Genomic DNA, 15,869 nt, shown 5'->3' with positions numbered 1-15,869 from the left:
AATGCTCTTCTGTCTAATGGCACCGAGAAGATGCTGCAGAGAAAGTGTTTATCTAAGATTAGAGTATACGTAATTTATAGCTATTTATATCGATTTTCCAAGGCATAATTAACGTTACTGCAACCACACGCATTCTAGTCTTTAACCTTGATATGATATATTCACGCCAGGGTATGGTTTCACACGATCGGCATTCAACGTGAATCGTGATGTCAATTTTAATTTCTGACTCATTTTTAATCATAGACATACTTCCGGTATAGGGAAAATATTACAGGTCAATAGCAAATAATTGCGATGAGACATTTGATTTCGCGAAAAAAAGTCATATTCTATATCCTGTAAGTATGACTGTTTTAAGTTACTTGATGTCCTTATACTAAGCTTGCTCTGAATTAAAAGGGCAGTTAATTATATGATATTTATCGTAATTTTCCAGATAATTTGAGGGGTGTTACCTATGTGATGATATTAATAAGATAGGTTGTATAACGGTCAATAAAATGCTACAGGAAGATTCAGATCTTTATAGGAATTTTTTACGCGAATAAGAATAGTCTTACTGTAAAACTTGATCTTAGTATCCAGAGATTGCAATAAAATATATAGATACTTCATTTATTACGTTTTCTAAGTAACATTATTATTTACTGAAAAATGGTATTAAAACATCAGTCTCTCACAGACAAATTTTAACGTATGGTGGACAATATGAGACTCACGGAAACTTCACAATGGTAATAAAAGTAAAATTAGATTGTGACGTACGCGACTCCCCCGCCTACGTTGTGACGAAGTTATCTAAATCAATTTATTTTTAAAGTTCATTTGGTTATACGGTTTATTACAGACGTTAAACTGACTTCACAGTTCACTCGTAGACTACTAAATACTAGACACTACTAATTTGGAGCAAAATAAGAAGCAGATTAGAGTGCATCTGAATTGATAACTAAACGAAGTTAAAAGTATTTTTGCCGAACGGTAAATCTGCATTTCAAACTAGAACTGTGTCTGTAGACTGTGCAGCATTTAATTAATTATTGGAAATTCACACTTAGAAGTGAAATTTGTGTAGGACGTAGGTAGACAACTGAGTGTTTTAATAAAATTGTTGAATACGCAAATTTTACATATTCTATAGTATTACACTGAATGAATTCTTTAAAGGGGTTGGTTGGCGTATCTTGCAGTCAAATCGATATGTAAAACAGTATTTTATTTGGTTTCAAAACCCGCATTGCGTCTTGCAGTCTGCAACTATAAAACGCAGAACAGACAAGATCTATATTTGTGAGTAGAGAAAAGACGTTTATCTTTTGAGCAAGTTAATCGAGCAGAAGAGAGATAATGAACTGATCTCGTTAAAATTTATGTGTTAGGTTAGGTTATGTTCACGAGTTTCTTTGAGTAATCAAATTGTTGTAGAGGGGTTGCAATTGTAACGTAATGAAAACCCCTCTAAAGTAGGATTTAAAATCGTAAATGTAAGAACGTTTGATAGCGATGTTTTTTACATGGGGATTTGTACAAAGCGCAAAATGTGATATTTTGGAGAATCATGAACCTTATTTTTTATAGAAAAGTTTGAAACCAATTAATAAACGTAAAATGTACCGTCTAACAGAGATTAAGCTATTTTTCAAGTAAATAACGGACTATATCAAAAATACTAACTGTAGAACTGCAATTCAGACGGGAGAAAGTTCATATCTACATATTGAAGAATATTAAGTATGTATACAGTATAGACACATAGTTGATAGAATTGCAACGTAATTCGAATGCAAACGATCACCACGTCATCGGTCATACATCTGACATTTGTCACCAGGGTACTTCCGAGGGTGCAGGAAGCAGGGGTCAACGACCTCCATCGTCGAGATGTGACGTCGGGTTCGTTGACACTAGCGCGCTTAATAAAAATAAATATATTTACTACAAATGTAGTGTACTTATCAAACACTTGATATAAACAACGTCTGCTGTGACCTTCGTGTTTTTGTTAAATTAGTGACGATGTATATTGTCTATTTGGTGGTTTCAAGTTCAAGTATGGGGCAAAAAGAGTTGCTCTTTTATAATAAGCATGTTCATCTCTAATTGGAGTAGAAATTAAGCTTTATGTGTTAAAGATAGATACAATTGAATCAATATATTATTTATTTTGTAATCTAAGATATTATTCATCATAATAGCATACACAATACATATCTCTAATTAGAATTGAAATTAACCTTTATGTGTCAAAAAGATATAAAATTAAATATACATAATCAATACCATTATTTATATTTGTAGAACTAGGTACATACCATTTTCAGTAATTAGAAAAAGATAAACCTGTAAACTACATGATTTTACAAATAATTTGATTATACCGTAGCTATTAGCTTCAAAATAACAAATGCTCACCAATTAACTGTTGTGAAAGTTTTCAGACAGTTAATTAACTCCTCTCGCGTTTTACAAATTTCATTTTTTCTATACAATCCTAGTATTAAAACTTGGTTGTTCTGAGTTTTTGTGCAGATTAATTTACTGTTTCAATTTTGTATGTAATAAAATTGTATCATATTGTAACGGTCAGGTTATCTTAACTTTTCTGATACAATTTCACACAATTAACAATATATTATGTACTAAGCATTATATTATTAGATAGCTATGATCAATCATAATTGATAAATAAATTTATATTAGGTTTTCATCACAGGCAATTATTTATTACCAAGTACCTAATTGAGTGTAGAGAAATGTAAAATTTAAGACCAATACGCAAATTTTTAAGTGGTTTTATTATGTCATGGTCATAGATATTTATTTAATACAGTTGCTAACTATAAGTATTACTGACGCAGCATACCCATAAGAAACCTTCTGTGGATTTGGGCAATATGAAGCTTAGCTTAATTAATTAGTATACAGTTTAGGAATGGTATAGGAAGAATTAAATTTGTACAAATATATCCTAAATTTGAATAGGTATATCAATACAATACAAAATTCTTTATTTAACACACACATAGGTACAGAAGATAAGAAAAAGAAAAGAGAAAAACATATAAGATAGGTACACATGTTAAATAGGCGGCCTTATCGCTTTCAAGTGATCTCTGCCAGGCAACCTTTGGATAGGATTAGTTTTATGCGATAGAATGAGATAGTTGGTGTTTAAATTAAATAAAATTAAAAAGAAAACAGACAAAAAATATCATTTAGTGAAATTAAGTTGTGGTCAATGATATTTGTGTGTCAATTGAATCAGATATGGAGAACCTACATCATAATTTTAATGTAAAAGTTGATGTGTTTGAAGACAAATGAAATATCAATACAGACACCATTACTGTACTAAATAACTGTAATCTAGCAAGTATTTTAACGATAAATGGTAATAATAAAATACATATCTATTTGGTAATCAATAAAATAAACAGGATATACAATCAACATGTTCCGAGTACTCAAATTATCTCAAACACTTCAATCAATATAATCCTTACTAGCCTATCATATTATATGAATAGGTATTAACTCATTTATGTACACATTTTCCATACAAGATAAGACCATGAACAACATTACCATATTACTGAGTCAGGAGTCACCGAAATCTTTTGGGTGATTCATCTCAGTGACTCATGTAAAACAAGTTACAATCAATACATAAAAGGAAATCGCCATAGGCGAGTACAGGGCTTGATAAAGACGTAACCTTGACACTGATCGATTGTAACCCCTAGCCTGTGCGTTTACGACTTTACGCCCATCCTAGTCACTGTACCCACCACCCACGAAGGTTAACCGTTCAATGTGGTACATGGACGTTACAGATATATGCCTTCGTCTCAACTAGAACATATTTCGACGAAAAAACTGGTACGATAGCGGCCTTTAACTATATGACAAGCTACCGGCCTATACCCATATAAGGCTAAACTGTAAAGCGACTGCGCGGCGTTGCGGCGTTCCGGAGTTCGTTGCCCTCGACACAACCAAAAGTTTATGATAACGCGAATTTATCGTCCTGCTAATGACGTCTCCGTACCAGCCGTCATAAAAGGCGTTATGGATAGCTAACCTTTAGTGAAATTTAACACCATTCTATTAAACGTGTATCCATTCCATAACTGCCATGTCCTTCGCGGGACGTCAATCATGGTCCAAATGCAATGTGGAATACGACACGTGGCATAAAATCACTGAACGGTGACAACTATTTCTTCGAAAAGGCGTGCGAACTGGGCAGAGGGTTGTGCAAAATAATATGGCCGATGGCGGCACCGGTCATACGTCGTTAAATTACCTTGTAACTGCGCCATTACTAACATTCTCACTGTGTCCAATAATATTTAACACAACAAAACGATAAAACACTCCAATTTATTTTCATCACTTACCATTTTTTGATGTTAAACACGTAAAAATTCCACCACTAACTTCACCGAGTTCACGACAACGGCGACCGGAACGACACTGAACCGGAATGTTGGCTATACGTTTTTACGCGACGTCCAATGAGCGCATGTGTCAAAATTGTACAAGATAGTCAAAACACTTTTTTATAAATTCGTACTGGAATATTTTACAATTTAAAAAATCAAATTTATTACGTATAGTTTTAAATAAATATTTTATAAATATCTATTTATATCACAAACTGATTTCAGCGTATTCGAAAAAATAGTCTTTATTTAGAAATGTCACTCAAGGCGACAACTGTTCAAAATGTTCTATCTCAGTTGCTCACTGCGATGTTTCTATAGGTATTTATTTCTATTAAATGATAAATATAAAGGAGCGGTGCCGATGATAAGATATTGTATGAAAAAATACGAGCGATTTCAACTCGTACTCAGAAGTATTATCACTAGTTTTTACTTTTGATAACCACTTGATAAGTGACTCACTGATGACGACGACATTTTAACCAATCAAAATTCAGTATTGAATAGATGTCCATATATGGACTGGCGGAAACTGCACCGGCTCTCAAAGATTTGTATTTGAATCTTAGCGGGAAGATAATAAACTATTTCATTGCATTATCAGACCGTATATGGTTATTCAATGTAAATTATGATAATTACACTTCAGAAACAATGTATACCAATTTCAATGTGTTTTACAATGTCAATTAATAAGACGTGCTATTATAATTTATATTTTGGCTGTTTCATTAAGGGCCGGTTTTTCAATCCTTGGTTAAAATTTATCCGTCCAATAAAGACGTATTACACGAACATTTTAAAATGTCACCTGTGAACTGTCCAATACGGACAATTAGATTCGAAGAATAAGTTTTATCCAAGGATTGAAAAATCAGCACTACATGTCATAATAAATTTTGTTGTGGTTTGTTTTAATTTCAATTCATTATTTTTTGCACTGTTTTAAAAAATATATAAATATAATTATTATGTAAGAGATTTAGTGAACTTAATTTTTAAATTATACACATACGAGAAAAAAATCACGAGCTAGATTTTTAAGGCAATTATTTTTTTAAATACTAATACAAGCAAGGGAGCGGCTCCAACTTAATTTTTTTTTTCGAATTTATCGTATAGTTCTTCAAGCTCTGCTATAGTTACTCAGGCTTAAAAATATCGGTCATCGGAGTAGGTATCAATAAAAATATTGAAGGACAGGTAAATAAAACAAGAAATAAAATCCAAATATTTATTTAAGCATTCCCAACATATTTATGGTATCTCTTATACATTGTATACATATTTGTCAACGTCATTTGTCCTATAGACCCAGCAAGGCCTCGTCGTAAGAACGCCATAGCGTAATTAGAATCAGACGCTTGTATTAACAAAACAATGGAATTTTCTAGATGTTGTCTTATTATTTTTGGTGGGGGAGATTTTTCGAGCCAGGAACAGAAGTCGGCGACTGCGTAAGCTGATATACGAGATACGTGGGCTTTCCGTTTTGATATCGACTGGGTTAACCTGTAAAAAGAATTACTGTCTTACCACAAAAAACTTTAGACATGGCTATACTTTAAGCGCGGGTTCTCTTTAATCTGGTTTTGTTGTATTTCACATAGACAACGATTAAAGTGACAGATCCCTGGTTAAAAGTTAAACTGAGTTTAAATTGTTTTGTGGTAATACAACAACAATACAATACAAGTTTTTAATAAATGTTTTAATTTGGAACGTAGCTTTGTTATTTTTTTTGAGCTTTGTAATATACAAAAGTAGCGGGGAGAGAAATAATGATTTTATAAAATCAAATTCACTAAGGTGTCCAAGTTATGGACAATGGTTTGAAAATAACATTCAGTAAAAATAAAAATGTAAAAGTAACGAAAATTCGTCTAAGATATGCTCGAATTTTCGTTTTAACTTTTAAGTTAATTAATCTTATATATTTTTCAATTAAAACTTCTTTAGGCGCGTTGAGGGTAAAATTTCAAGGTTGCGTCATGTCAATACCGTCACGTCATGGAGTAATACGACGAAGTATCTTTTTATTTTGCCAAAGAAGTTTCACTTCTGACACGTGTGCTCGGACACACGATCTTTTTTTGCATTCACTAATATAAAAAAAAATTGCCTTTAACACCAATAGAATATGTACTCACTTCTCAATAGAATGTGCGATTTCAGCAAATTTATGTTCAATCAATCTGTCCTCTTCATTCATGGCTGTAGCTCGCGCACACATACACAACACTAATGTTTTGTAACACTGCATTAGACATGGCCACCTGAAAATAATAATTTATAGTTAACTAGCTTTCCGCCCGCGGCTTCGCCCGCTTTGTCTAAAACATACAATTATCTACTAAAACCTTCCTCTTGAATCACTCTATCTATTAAAAAAAACCACATCAAAATCCGTTGCGTAGTTTTAAAGATTTAAGCATACATAGGGACATAGGGACAGAGAAAGCGACTTTGTTCTATACTATGTAGTGATAGACGCTAAATAAAATAAAATCTAACTTATGTCTCTCAGGAATAATATATCTTTCTGTTTGGAAAAGAATTTTTGATATTGGTTAAGTAGTTTTTGGGTTAAATCGTTACAAACAAACTTTCCTCTTTATTAAATTTAATATTATATACTTAGTAAAGACAACGAAAATATGAAAACTATCTCCAGCCCTCGACTATGTCCGCATAGCAATAAAAAAAAAATATATATATATATACCATCTTGTGTGCTGAACATAGATTTAAAGTTATCAAGCATTATTAATTATTTTAAGCTTTAATTTTGAGTGACATATAAACAAGCATTGTATGAAAAAAATAGTAATGCTTCAATAATGTGACCTCAAAAACTCCACGACTGTACGTTTTTTCTTTAAAATCATTTAATATCAACAGTAACACTAATTTTGCGCTTAAAATATATTTATAGAAATTAAACAACCAAAAATATTTCACAAATCCATACCTATCTTCTAAAAGTTCATCCCTAGACAATATCATACTATTCAACATAGCGACGCAACCCTCAAACAGTATGAAGAACGATTGCCAAGTGACTTCGCACCTTGTGTCTATAGCGTAATGTATTAGTTGTTGTAATTCAAAGATGGCGTCTATGAATTTGTAGTCGAGGGATATCTGGAAAGAAAATAAGGTTAGGTTAATAATAATAATTCTTTGTTATTAATAAAAACTTGTATGTGATTTATACAGTTATTCGTATTATAATTAAATTTCTTAGTGTATCTGATTCTTCTAACGTAAAAAAAATAATAAAAAGTATGTAATATATTGTATCATAATATGAATAACTCAATGAGATGGATGGAACTAAATAATTTTATTTGTTTTGTGTATTGCTTAAAATTAACAACTTTGTTAGACGTAACTTTTGATTTAATATTTTTCTGGATGAATATTTGTCATTATTTCATGTCTGAACATGCTCAGCTGTCGAATACTATAAAAAGCTGATTTTCTTTGACTCGTGGCGAATTCGTACGAATCGTGCCTAGGGGCTCGTTCGTTGTTTATACGACGTTCGACCTAACTACCCTCAATTTTCTAATAGTCGTTGACTTGCTGCGATTTGTTATCAACTGCCTACTTCAATTAGGTAGCTATATTTAACCCGGCCTCGCGTGTAATTTCTTACAACATATTATTTTTCTTGTAAAAAGTATTACAGAAAAAATTAAACTTAAGAATATAATAAGGTAATCTAAATTGACATAGTAATCCATATTATTATTATAAATTCGAAAATAACTCTGTCTATCTTTCTGTTACTCAATCACGCCCAAACTACTGAACCAATTTGCATGAAATTTGGTATGGAGATATTTTGATACCCGAGAAAGGACATAGGCTACCTTTTATTGCGAAATATGTACTACGGGCGAAGCCGGGGCGGACCACTAGTGGAGAAATAAACCATCCACGCAAAGACCGACATCCGCGCGGACGGAGTCGCGGGCGGAAGCTAGTCTGTTATATATTTTACTACGCAAGTATTAGCTATAAAGTGATTAATATTAGTAGTTTAAAAAGCTACTTACTTTCTTTGCCGCCAAAATAACATCAGCCAGTACATCCAAATCGATTTTCAACAATTCGCAAATGGAATCCTCAATAATAACGTTCTTTTGATCGACGCCATCTTGCATTTCCCCGCCATTCCAATAATGTTGCTGTATCCAAAATCTAATATTTTTCGTCGATCTAAATATTAATTTTTCCAATGCACTACATTTTGTGTCGATAATATTAGATTTGAGAATATTTAGGCATAAATATTTTAGTACTTTTCTGCTTATTATTTGCGATGCTGTCACTTCTTCGTTCTTGAGGATTATGGATGGTTTCTAAAAGCATAATAATATTATTTAATACATTTTTACTGAGAAATAGTATTGTAGTGATTCAAATCTCTTACAATTATAAATAGATAGGGAGGCGAGGTAGCTAAATGGCGTAATTAAACGGCGCCGTCGAGACTTCAAAATCGATAGATAAAATAATTTCGAAAAGAAAAGCTTCTATGGTAAAAACCATTAGAGCGGTGGGTTTGGCGTGTACGGATTTTCAAAAATGTAAAAAAAAATAGTTACTTGGGCATTCTCGAGCGCGTCAGATATTCATACTACGTATGCCCCAAGTGCCTCTGATAACAACGGTATACCTACTAATCTGCCGGTTTGCGTGGTGGGGCTAGGCATATTAATTCGTCAAAAATGCACAAAAAAAAAATTTACTCGAGCGCGTCAGATTTTCGGAAGGGGTGTTAAGTAGGCCTACTTAAGGAAGCTCCCCTTAAAAAAACTGACGATTTCGGCGTGACGATAAGTTACGATGAATTTTTGAAAATGCAGAAAAAAAAAGTCCTTTTGAAATACTCGAGCGCGTCAGATTTTCATAGGGGAGGTTTATCTCGGTCTCCTGAAAGCATATTTTCTTAATCTGACAAAAATGTTGGTGGGTTCTCTTAATCTGACCGAAAAAGGTTTGAGAATTTCTTTTTTTTAATCATCGTTATTTCATATCAATTTTTCTTAACACCCTCAGTTTTCGAGATATACTCAAAAAACCGGGAGTTTGAGTTTTTATGATGCTTCAAGTCAAAAAGTTTTAACTTTGGACAAAAATGTAAAGAGACCTTTTTTGTGTAAAATAAAATTACCTTTTTTGTTTATTCAAACTTTTTTTTTGTAAAATGTATCGTTCGCGACTTATATACTGCAACGCGTTTTTCGGAAGACGAAATGGCTCCTCCAGACTTCCGGTCACGCGGAAACCGGCAGATTTTGTATTTTTTGTAAGTTCAGATAGATTATATTCTTCAAAATAAAAATAAAAACAATCGCGCTCGAGAATGCCGGATTAACGTTTTTTTTTTACAAGTTCGCGACCCTATAACTTGGCGGCGTCAAGGACTTATCGTCAGATTAGTTAAATTTAGTCTTAAAACACTAAAATCAACCCCCAATATCTTAATCTGACGCGCTCGAGTATTTCAGACTATCGATTTTTTTTTACTTATCTGATCGTCTATCCTGGGCGCGCGTCACTACTTAAAGAGCTAAATAGTTAACAAGGTATTAGGTCTAAGGCTATTAGGTCTAAGGCTATTAGGTCTAAGGCTATTAGGTCTAAGGTATCTCTCATATCTTAAACTGCCACGCTCGAGTATTGCAGAAAATTCCCCTCTTCGCCTCCCTATCTAAAAATGCTGAAGCAATTTTATGGTAAAATTTCAAAATGTCTTATTTTAACATAGTCACATTTTTAATGGACTAACCTTTAGAATAAATAACGTATTCAAATCAGCAACAATATTATTCGCAAATAATTCGACCGTAGACAATTCCGCTAAAAATTTCAAAGTGACAGCCACTTCCTCTAGACAACTGTTATTTTTCTTTTGTCTATGGTCGAGTAGAATAAACAACCGCGATTTGACAGCGCGCCATATTTGCAAGAATAACTTGTCTTTGCTTTTGAAAATCTCATGTGATTCTAACTTTTTTATGTATCGTAATATTACGTTGAGAAGTTGTATCGATGAATCTACGTGTATGTTTTTCATGTCTGGATTTTCTATGGATTGTATCTGAAAGGACAAAAAGTATATTATCAAATAATGTTACAAATTATAATATTTATTTAATTTAATTGTCATTGCAGTGATAGGAAATATTAAAATCTACTTTAAAGGAGCAAGATTTTCATACATTACTCTAACACCACTTAATGGTCATTATAAACATAGAATTTTTGGGGTAAAATTAAAATGTTCATACAGAGGATAGAGTTAATATCTTATCAGTTAATACTGCAACCAAAATATATTGAAAGAAGATAACTTTAAACTGCTACGAAATTAGCTAAGTTAAAATGTTATAAATTAAAATACTCACAGCATTTTGAACGAAGAAATCCAATCCTGACCATAGACAATCCATACTTTTTATTTCTGTACCGTCATTAGTTTCACAGATCTTCAACAAAGTCAACGTATACGCTCCCATCGCGTTAAGTGTTGCCATTGTTTCATCAGATATTACACTATTATCAGTGTTGCTAGCGTTCAAAACACTTTTACTAAAATCAACGTTTTTGAACGAATTTAACATAGCCTGGTTCAAATTGTCTTGTAAGTTTGCCAGAATTGATCTATACGCGCTCGTTGTTATATTTTTCTTCTCTTTAGCGATTAATGGTAGCACAATACATATAATTTGGAATACATCGTCATTGAAGTCACTTATATTCGTTATATCAACGACTTTTGTTTTAAAATTATTGAGCAATATCTCAACCATTTTCTTTACAATCTCTGGTTCTTTTTTAACTTTTTTGACAGCTGTTTCTAGAATGTTTTTGATTATTGATACGTGATTGGACGTTTTCGCATTTAGTTTAAGTAATTCTAGTATTCCATTTTCAAAATTAAATAATACTTCCACAGGGAATATTTTGAATACATCAGGATTTTTCGGGCTTATTTCAAATATACTCTGTAGTGTGTTGTCGATGGATCTTTTAACTTTTTTCGAGTTGCAACACTTTTTTAACGTCACCAATACAAATATGGCTGTTAGTTGGCAATTTTCGTCTAAATAATAAATCTGCAGATGTTTTAACACTTCAATATATTTGACTATTTCTTCAAAGTTTTCTGTACTTATTGTTAAATTATTAAAATACTCATTTACATCATTATCTTTGAAAAAGGTAGTGATTTCAAAACTACCTTTTCCCAAACTTTTGCTAAACGACGAAGCATTATCAAAGCTTTTTGTTATATTTTTAGCTACTTCAAAAACTAGAGCATTTAGAAGCACTTTATTATTACAAATGCTGTCATTTTTAAAAATGTCTACATCTTGTTCATTTGAATACATTTTTATCAGACATTTTGCCAATTGTCTGAGCTGGCTTTTATCTAAATTGGCAAATAATACTTTAGCAAAATACTCATTATTCTGAAGGTTATTTGTACTTGATATCTGTTTAATCAGATGTGATTTAGTGTTTGATATTATTTCATCTATATTGTCAGTATTTGATTGTATTTTTAATAGATGTAGTGCCATGGTTTTCACTAAGAGTAGATTGTCCTGAAAGAAATGACTAGTTAGTAGTTATTACACTACAAATTTTTAAATACCTATATATCATTTGGTAAGTTTTCTTTAGCCCGCTTTATAGAAAACTTACCAAATTATGTACTTTCATAAAATCTTTTCAAGAACCATTTTATGTACATTGCGTAGTTTTAAAGATTAAAGCATACACAGGGAGGGACAGACAATGATAGCGACTTTGTATGTCTATGTCGTAATGATAGTGTCAAAATTGAAAATAATTACATTTCAAAAAGAAATTAATTAATTATTAATTATTTATAACACGCAGAAAGCTAATCGAAATTTGCATAAAGTGATACATAGCTTTAAAAATAAAATATTCTCACCAATAACATATTGTTTTCTTCAGTAACTTTGCTTGCTATATCCTTCCATTGTGATTCATTTAAACAAGGTAACACTGAATGTAAGTCAAAAACATCAACACTTTGAACTTCAGGGAAATTCAGTTTTGTGTTGCTATATTTGATATTCAATATTTTCAGTTGAGCAAAACTTATGCAAAGTTTGAGAAATGATGATAATGAACTCTGTAAAGAAATAAATTTACTGTTACAATTTTCTTATTTCTTAAAGGTAAGGTTGTGATATTAAAAAAGAATGATCTATTAAAAGGTACTGAAAATATATTTGTACACCATAAATTCCTGTGCAAACATAGGTATTATGGCGAAATTTTAAGTATCTATCTCTATAAAAAATCCTAGTGCAGTTTAGACTTTTGACAACATATTTTACTAATATTTTGAGGTATTATACATTACAAGAAATAAATAACTAGTGAAGAAATAAATAAAATAAAATGAATACTTACACAATCCGATTTCAAAACACATTCGCCAAATCTTTTCAAGCATTGATCTTCAAAGTTTTGGTATATCGTCCAGAAGTCTTCACCAATAGGTAATGGCACTGTATGATCGGCCATTTTGTTGTGGCGAAGGAAACTCGACAAGATGGCGGACACCATTTCTATAAGTGTCACTAAGGAAGAACCTGTAATATATTTGTAATAAATGTTTTATAGATTGTAAAAATGATCACCTAAAAACCAATGTTACGAAATTTACTTAATTCCTTTAAATATTTCATGAAAAATGAATCAAACATTGTCATACTTGAAATGCAAATTAAGTATTAATTACTTATTAAATCATTGGAAAAAGAACAGTATTATAAAATAGAATAAGCGCATAGAAATTATTAGATTATGATAAAAAAAGAGTGTGTGTGTGTGCTGAGCACACGTGTTTAGCACACGTGTCAGAAGTAAAATTTGTTTAGCAAGATTCAAAGATAGCAAAATCGTCGCCTTACTCTATAACTTGACGGTATTGCCATGACGCGATCTTGAAATTTTACTCTCAATGTACCTAAAGAAGTTTCACGTCAAAAATATGGCTATGTTTCCAATATTAAATTGCTTGTATTTAAATCTATTGTTCATACATAAACATAAAATAAAAGATACTTACTGTTATTTCCATCTAAGTTGCTGACTAATTCCTCCAAATCACTTTGTAACAACAGCAACAAATCCTTATTCTGCCTAAACATTAATTCCGACGTCAACTTGCCATACATTTCAACACAATTTACTGGCATTATATCATATCCATTTACAATTTTATTTCTTAATTTTTCGCAAAACTCATCATTGTCCATAGACTGGTTTAATTTATCTTTTAATTCTTCCTGCTTGCTATCATTTTTTTCGAGACAACTTTTTAAATGTGGCAACATTTGATGGACAAAGTCTATGCCTTTACTCAATTTGAATAATGTTTGCAATAGAATTAAAATTGTGTCTGCGTATGTTTCTAAAATGTTTGCTCCTTTTTTCGCTACCATTATTGGCGCAAGCAATTGTATCATTTTCTGATCGATTAAACCAGGATCCAGTTTTAATGATGTCTGTATTATTTTCAAACTGGTTTTATCCGGTTTTCCCTCCATTTTTAATGTTCCTGTTATAACCTCTTGTAGGAATAAAAGGAATATTTTCTTTGTCTCTTTAGATTTTTCGTTCAATGTGTCACGTAGATGTACACTGATATCTACTTCGTATTTTAATAGTGCTTCGAGCATGTTCAAGAAAATACTGCGTTTTATTTTATCGCCATTCTCTTCGAATGTTATACTTGTTAGTTTAGTAACAGTATTTATATAACTCTGTGTCATATCTAGACAATTAACAACAATGATATAAAATGCAAAGACAATTTGACTCTCATTTTTAAAACAGTTCACAAATACATTGATAAAGTCTGATAAAAATTTGGGTTCTTTATTCGAACGGCCGTTTGGGAATGTTAAAAATGTGTCCATTATTTTTATTACAGATTCAATGTTGTCATTCTTTTCTTCCAAGAGAGTATTGTCTTTTCTGATTAAATTATTTAAATACCGCGCAAAGAAAGATCTTTTATTCAACGGAAATAAAATGTTCTGACAGAGATTTAGCACACATTTTTCATTGTTAGTGTTCAAAAAGCTAAAAATAGTTTCCAGTTTGTCTTCTGTCAATATTTTGAGGACGAATTCAAACTTTTTCCGACATTCTTTGTAATATTTTGTTATGTGGTTAAATATTTTGTCAATTGTTGTTGTATTTTGTTCTGAATTAGATAAATGCTGTAACACAGTCATAGTTATAGTGAGATAATCCTCGACTTGTGCGCTCAACTGCTGTGATATTTTGGGATTTTCTATGAACGCTATTATGTGCTGTATTTCCTCATCTTGTATGGTGTTTTTATTGAGATATTGTACTACAATCTGGAATAAGAGTTTTCATAGTAAAAAGAATATTGTATATAACTCAATATAATAAAAAACTATATGACTCTTGTTGGGAGCCATGTTAATAATAAATCAATAATTAAACTATAACAAAATATGTTTCCATATCTTAATATATATAAATCTCGTGTCACAATGTTTGTCCTCAATGGACTCCTAAACCACTTAACCAATTATTATAAAATTCGCACACCATGTGCAGTTCGAACTTGAGAGATAGGATAGTTTAAATCTCAAATCAATCGTTTTAGAGAAAGCGAACGAAGCACGGCCGGTAAGCTAGTATATTAATAAAATAGTCATGTCACATAGTTTGTTACCAAACTCTTTCAGTACCAATCCATTACATTGATTTCATTTAACATTAATTTTATAATTATAACCCTAACTCAGCAAGTTGCTTGCAGATAGCATATTGCTTACCTTTATAAGTTTATACTTCAATTCAACAGTAAAATCATCAACGTTATTTAACCAGCTTAATACATCCTTGAAGTCTTTGTTTGTTATTTTTTTATTACTTGTTATTTCTTCCAGCCAGTTACCTATGACTCTCTCTTTAGGTGTTGTAGGAAAATGCTCGGAAAATGCTACATTTTTCGCAAGGCGGAATCTCTTTGCTAAAGGTGTGGATTCATCTTCTAGACGTCGCTTTAATTCTGTGGGCAAGATTTTTGAAACATTAAAATTTATAAGACGTAGAAACGTGAATTAAACGTGATCTTGACTGACAAATATGCAGCAAATGCTACATACACATTCGTTATTAACTTTTAAATGTGATAATAGCATACAATAACATATAGAAAAAATGCAATATTATGTATAATTCGACGTTAAAATAAGTCTAATGTTGTAGAGGTTATGTTGTTAAATAAACATAGATTTCTTACCATTTAATGGATGAGACATTTTTAAAAGTTTGTACTTTACAAACACAATACAGCGTATTAATTAATGT

General features: G+C 31.6%; 3 protein-coding genes across 3 annotated transcripts in view; 1 reads left to right on the top strand and 2 right to left on the bottom strand.

Annotated features, from left to right (window-relative positions):
• Positions 1–4,566, bottom strand: part of LOC123703628 (cofilin/actin-depolymerizing factor homolog) — a 10,721-nt gene extending 6,155 nt beyond the window's left edge. Inside the window, exon 1 of the mRNA XM_045651697.1 lies at positions 4,404–4,566. Within this exon, the coding sequence (XP_045507653.1) occupies positions 4,404–4,406 (3 nt within the window). The 5' untranslated portion in view covers positions 4,407–4,566. The remainder of the gene's footprint in view (positions 1–4,403) is intronic.
• LOC123703627 (leucine-rich repeat-containing protein 2-like) overlaps positions 1–6,788 on the top strand; it is a 24,238-nt gene extending 17,450 nt beyond the window's left edge. Inside the window, exon 7 of the transcript XR_006753024.1 lies at positions 6,750–6,788. The gene's annotated coding sequence lies outside the window, so the exon portion shown is untranslated. The remainder of the gene's footprint in view (positions 1–6,749) is intronic.
• Positions 5,672–15,869, bottom strand: LOC123703626. The gene is made up of 11 exons (XM_045651694.1): positions 15,802–15,869; positions 15,332–15,567; positions 13,582–14,884; positions 12,921–13,102; positions 12,433–12,636; positions 10,874–12,076; positions 10,255–10,566; positions 8,516–8,821; positions 7,423–7,595; positions 6,602–6,727; positions 5,672–5,963 (listed from the first exon to the last, which is right to left on the bottom strand). The coding sequence occupies exons 1-11, from the start codon at positions 15,818–15,820 to the stop codon at positions 5,690–5,692; spliced, it is 4,338 nt and encodes a 1,445-aa protein (XP_045507650.1). The 5' UTR covers positions 15,821–15,869; the 3' UTR covers positions 5,672–5,689.

Source organism: Colias croceus, chromosome 27 (genome assembly GCF_905220415.1).
Source record: "Colias croceus chromosome 27, ilColCroc2.1".
In the NCBI taxonomy this organism is placed as follows: domain Eukaryota; kingdom Metazoa; phylum Arthropoda; class Insecta; order Lepidoptera; family Pieridae; genus Colias; species Colias croceus.
Note: the sequence above shows the minus strand (reverse complement) of the source record. Positions and strands in the feature narration are given on the sequence as shown.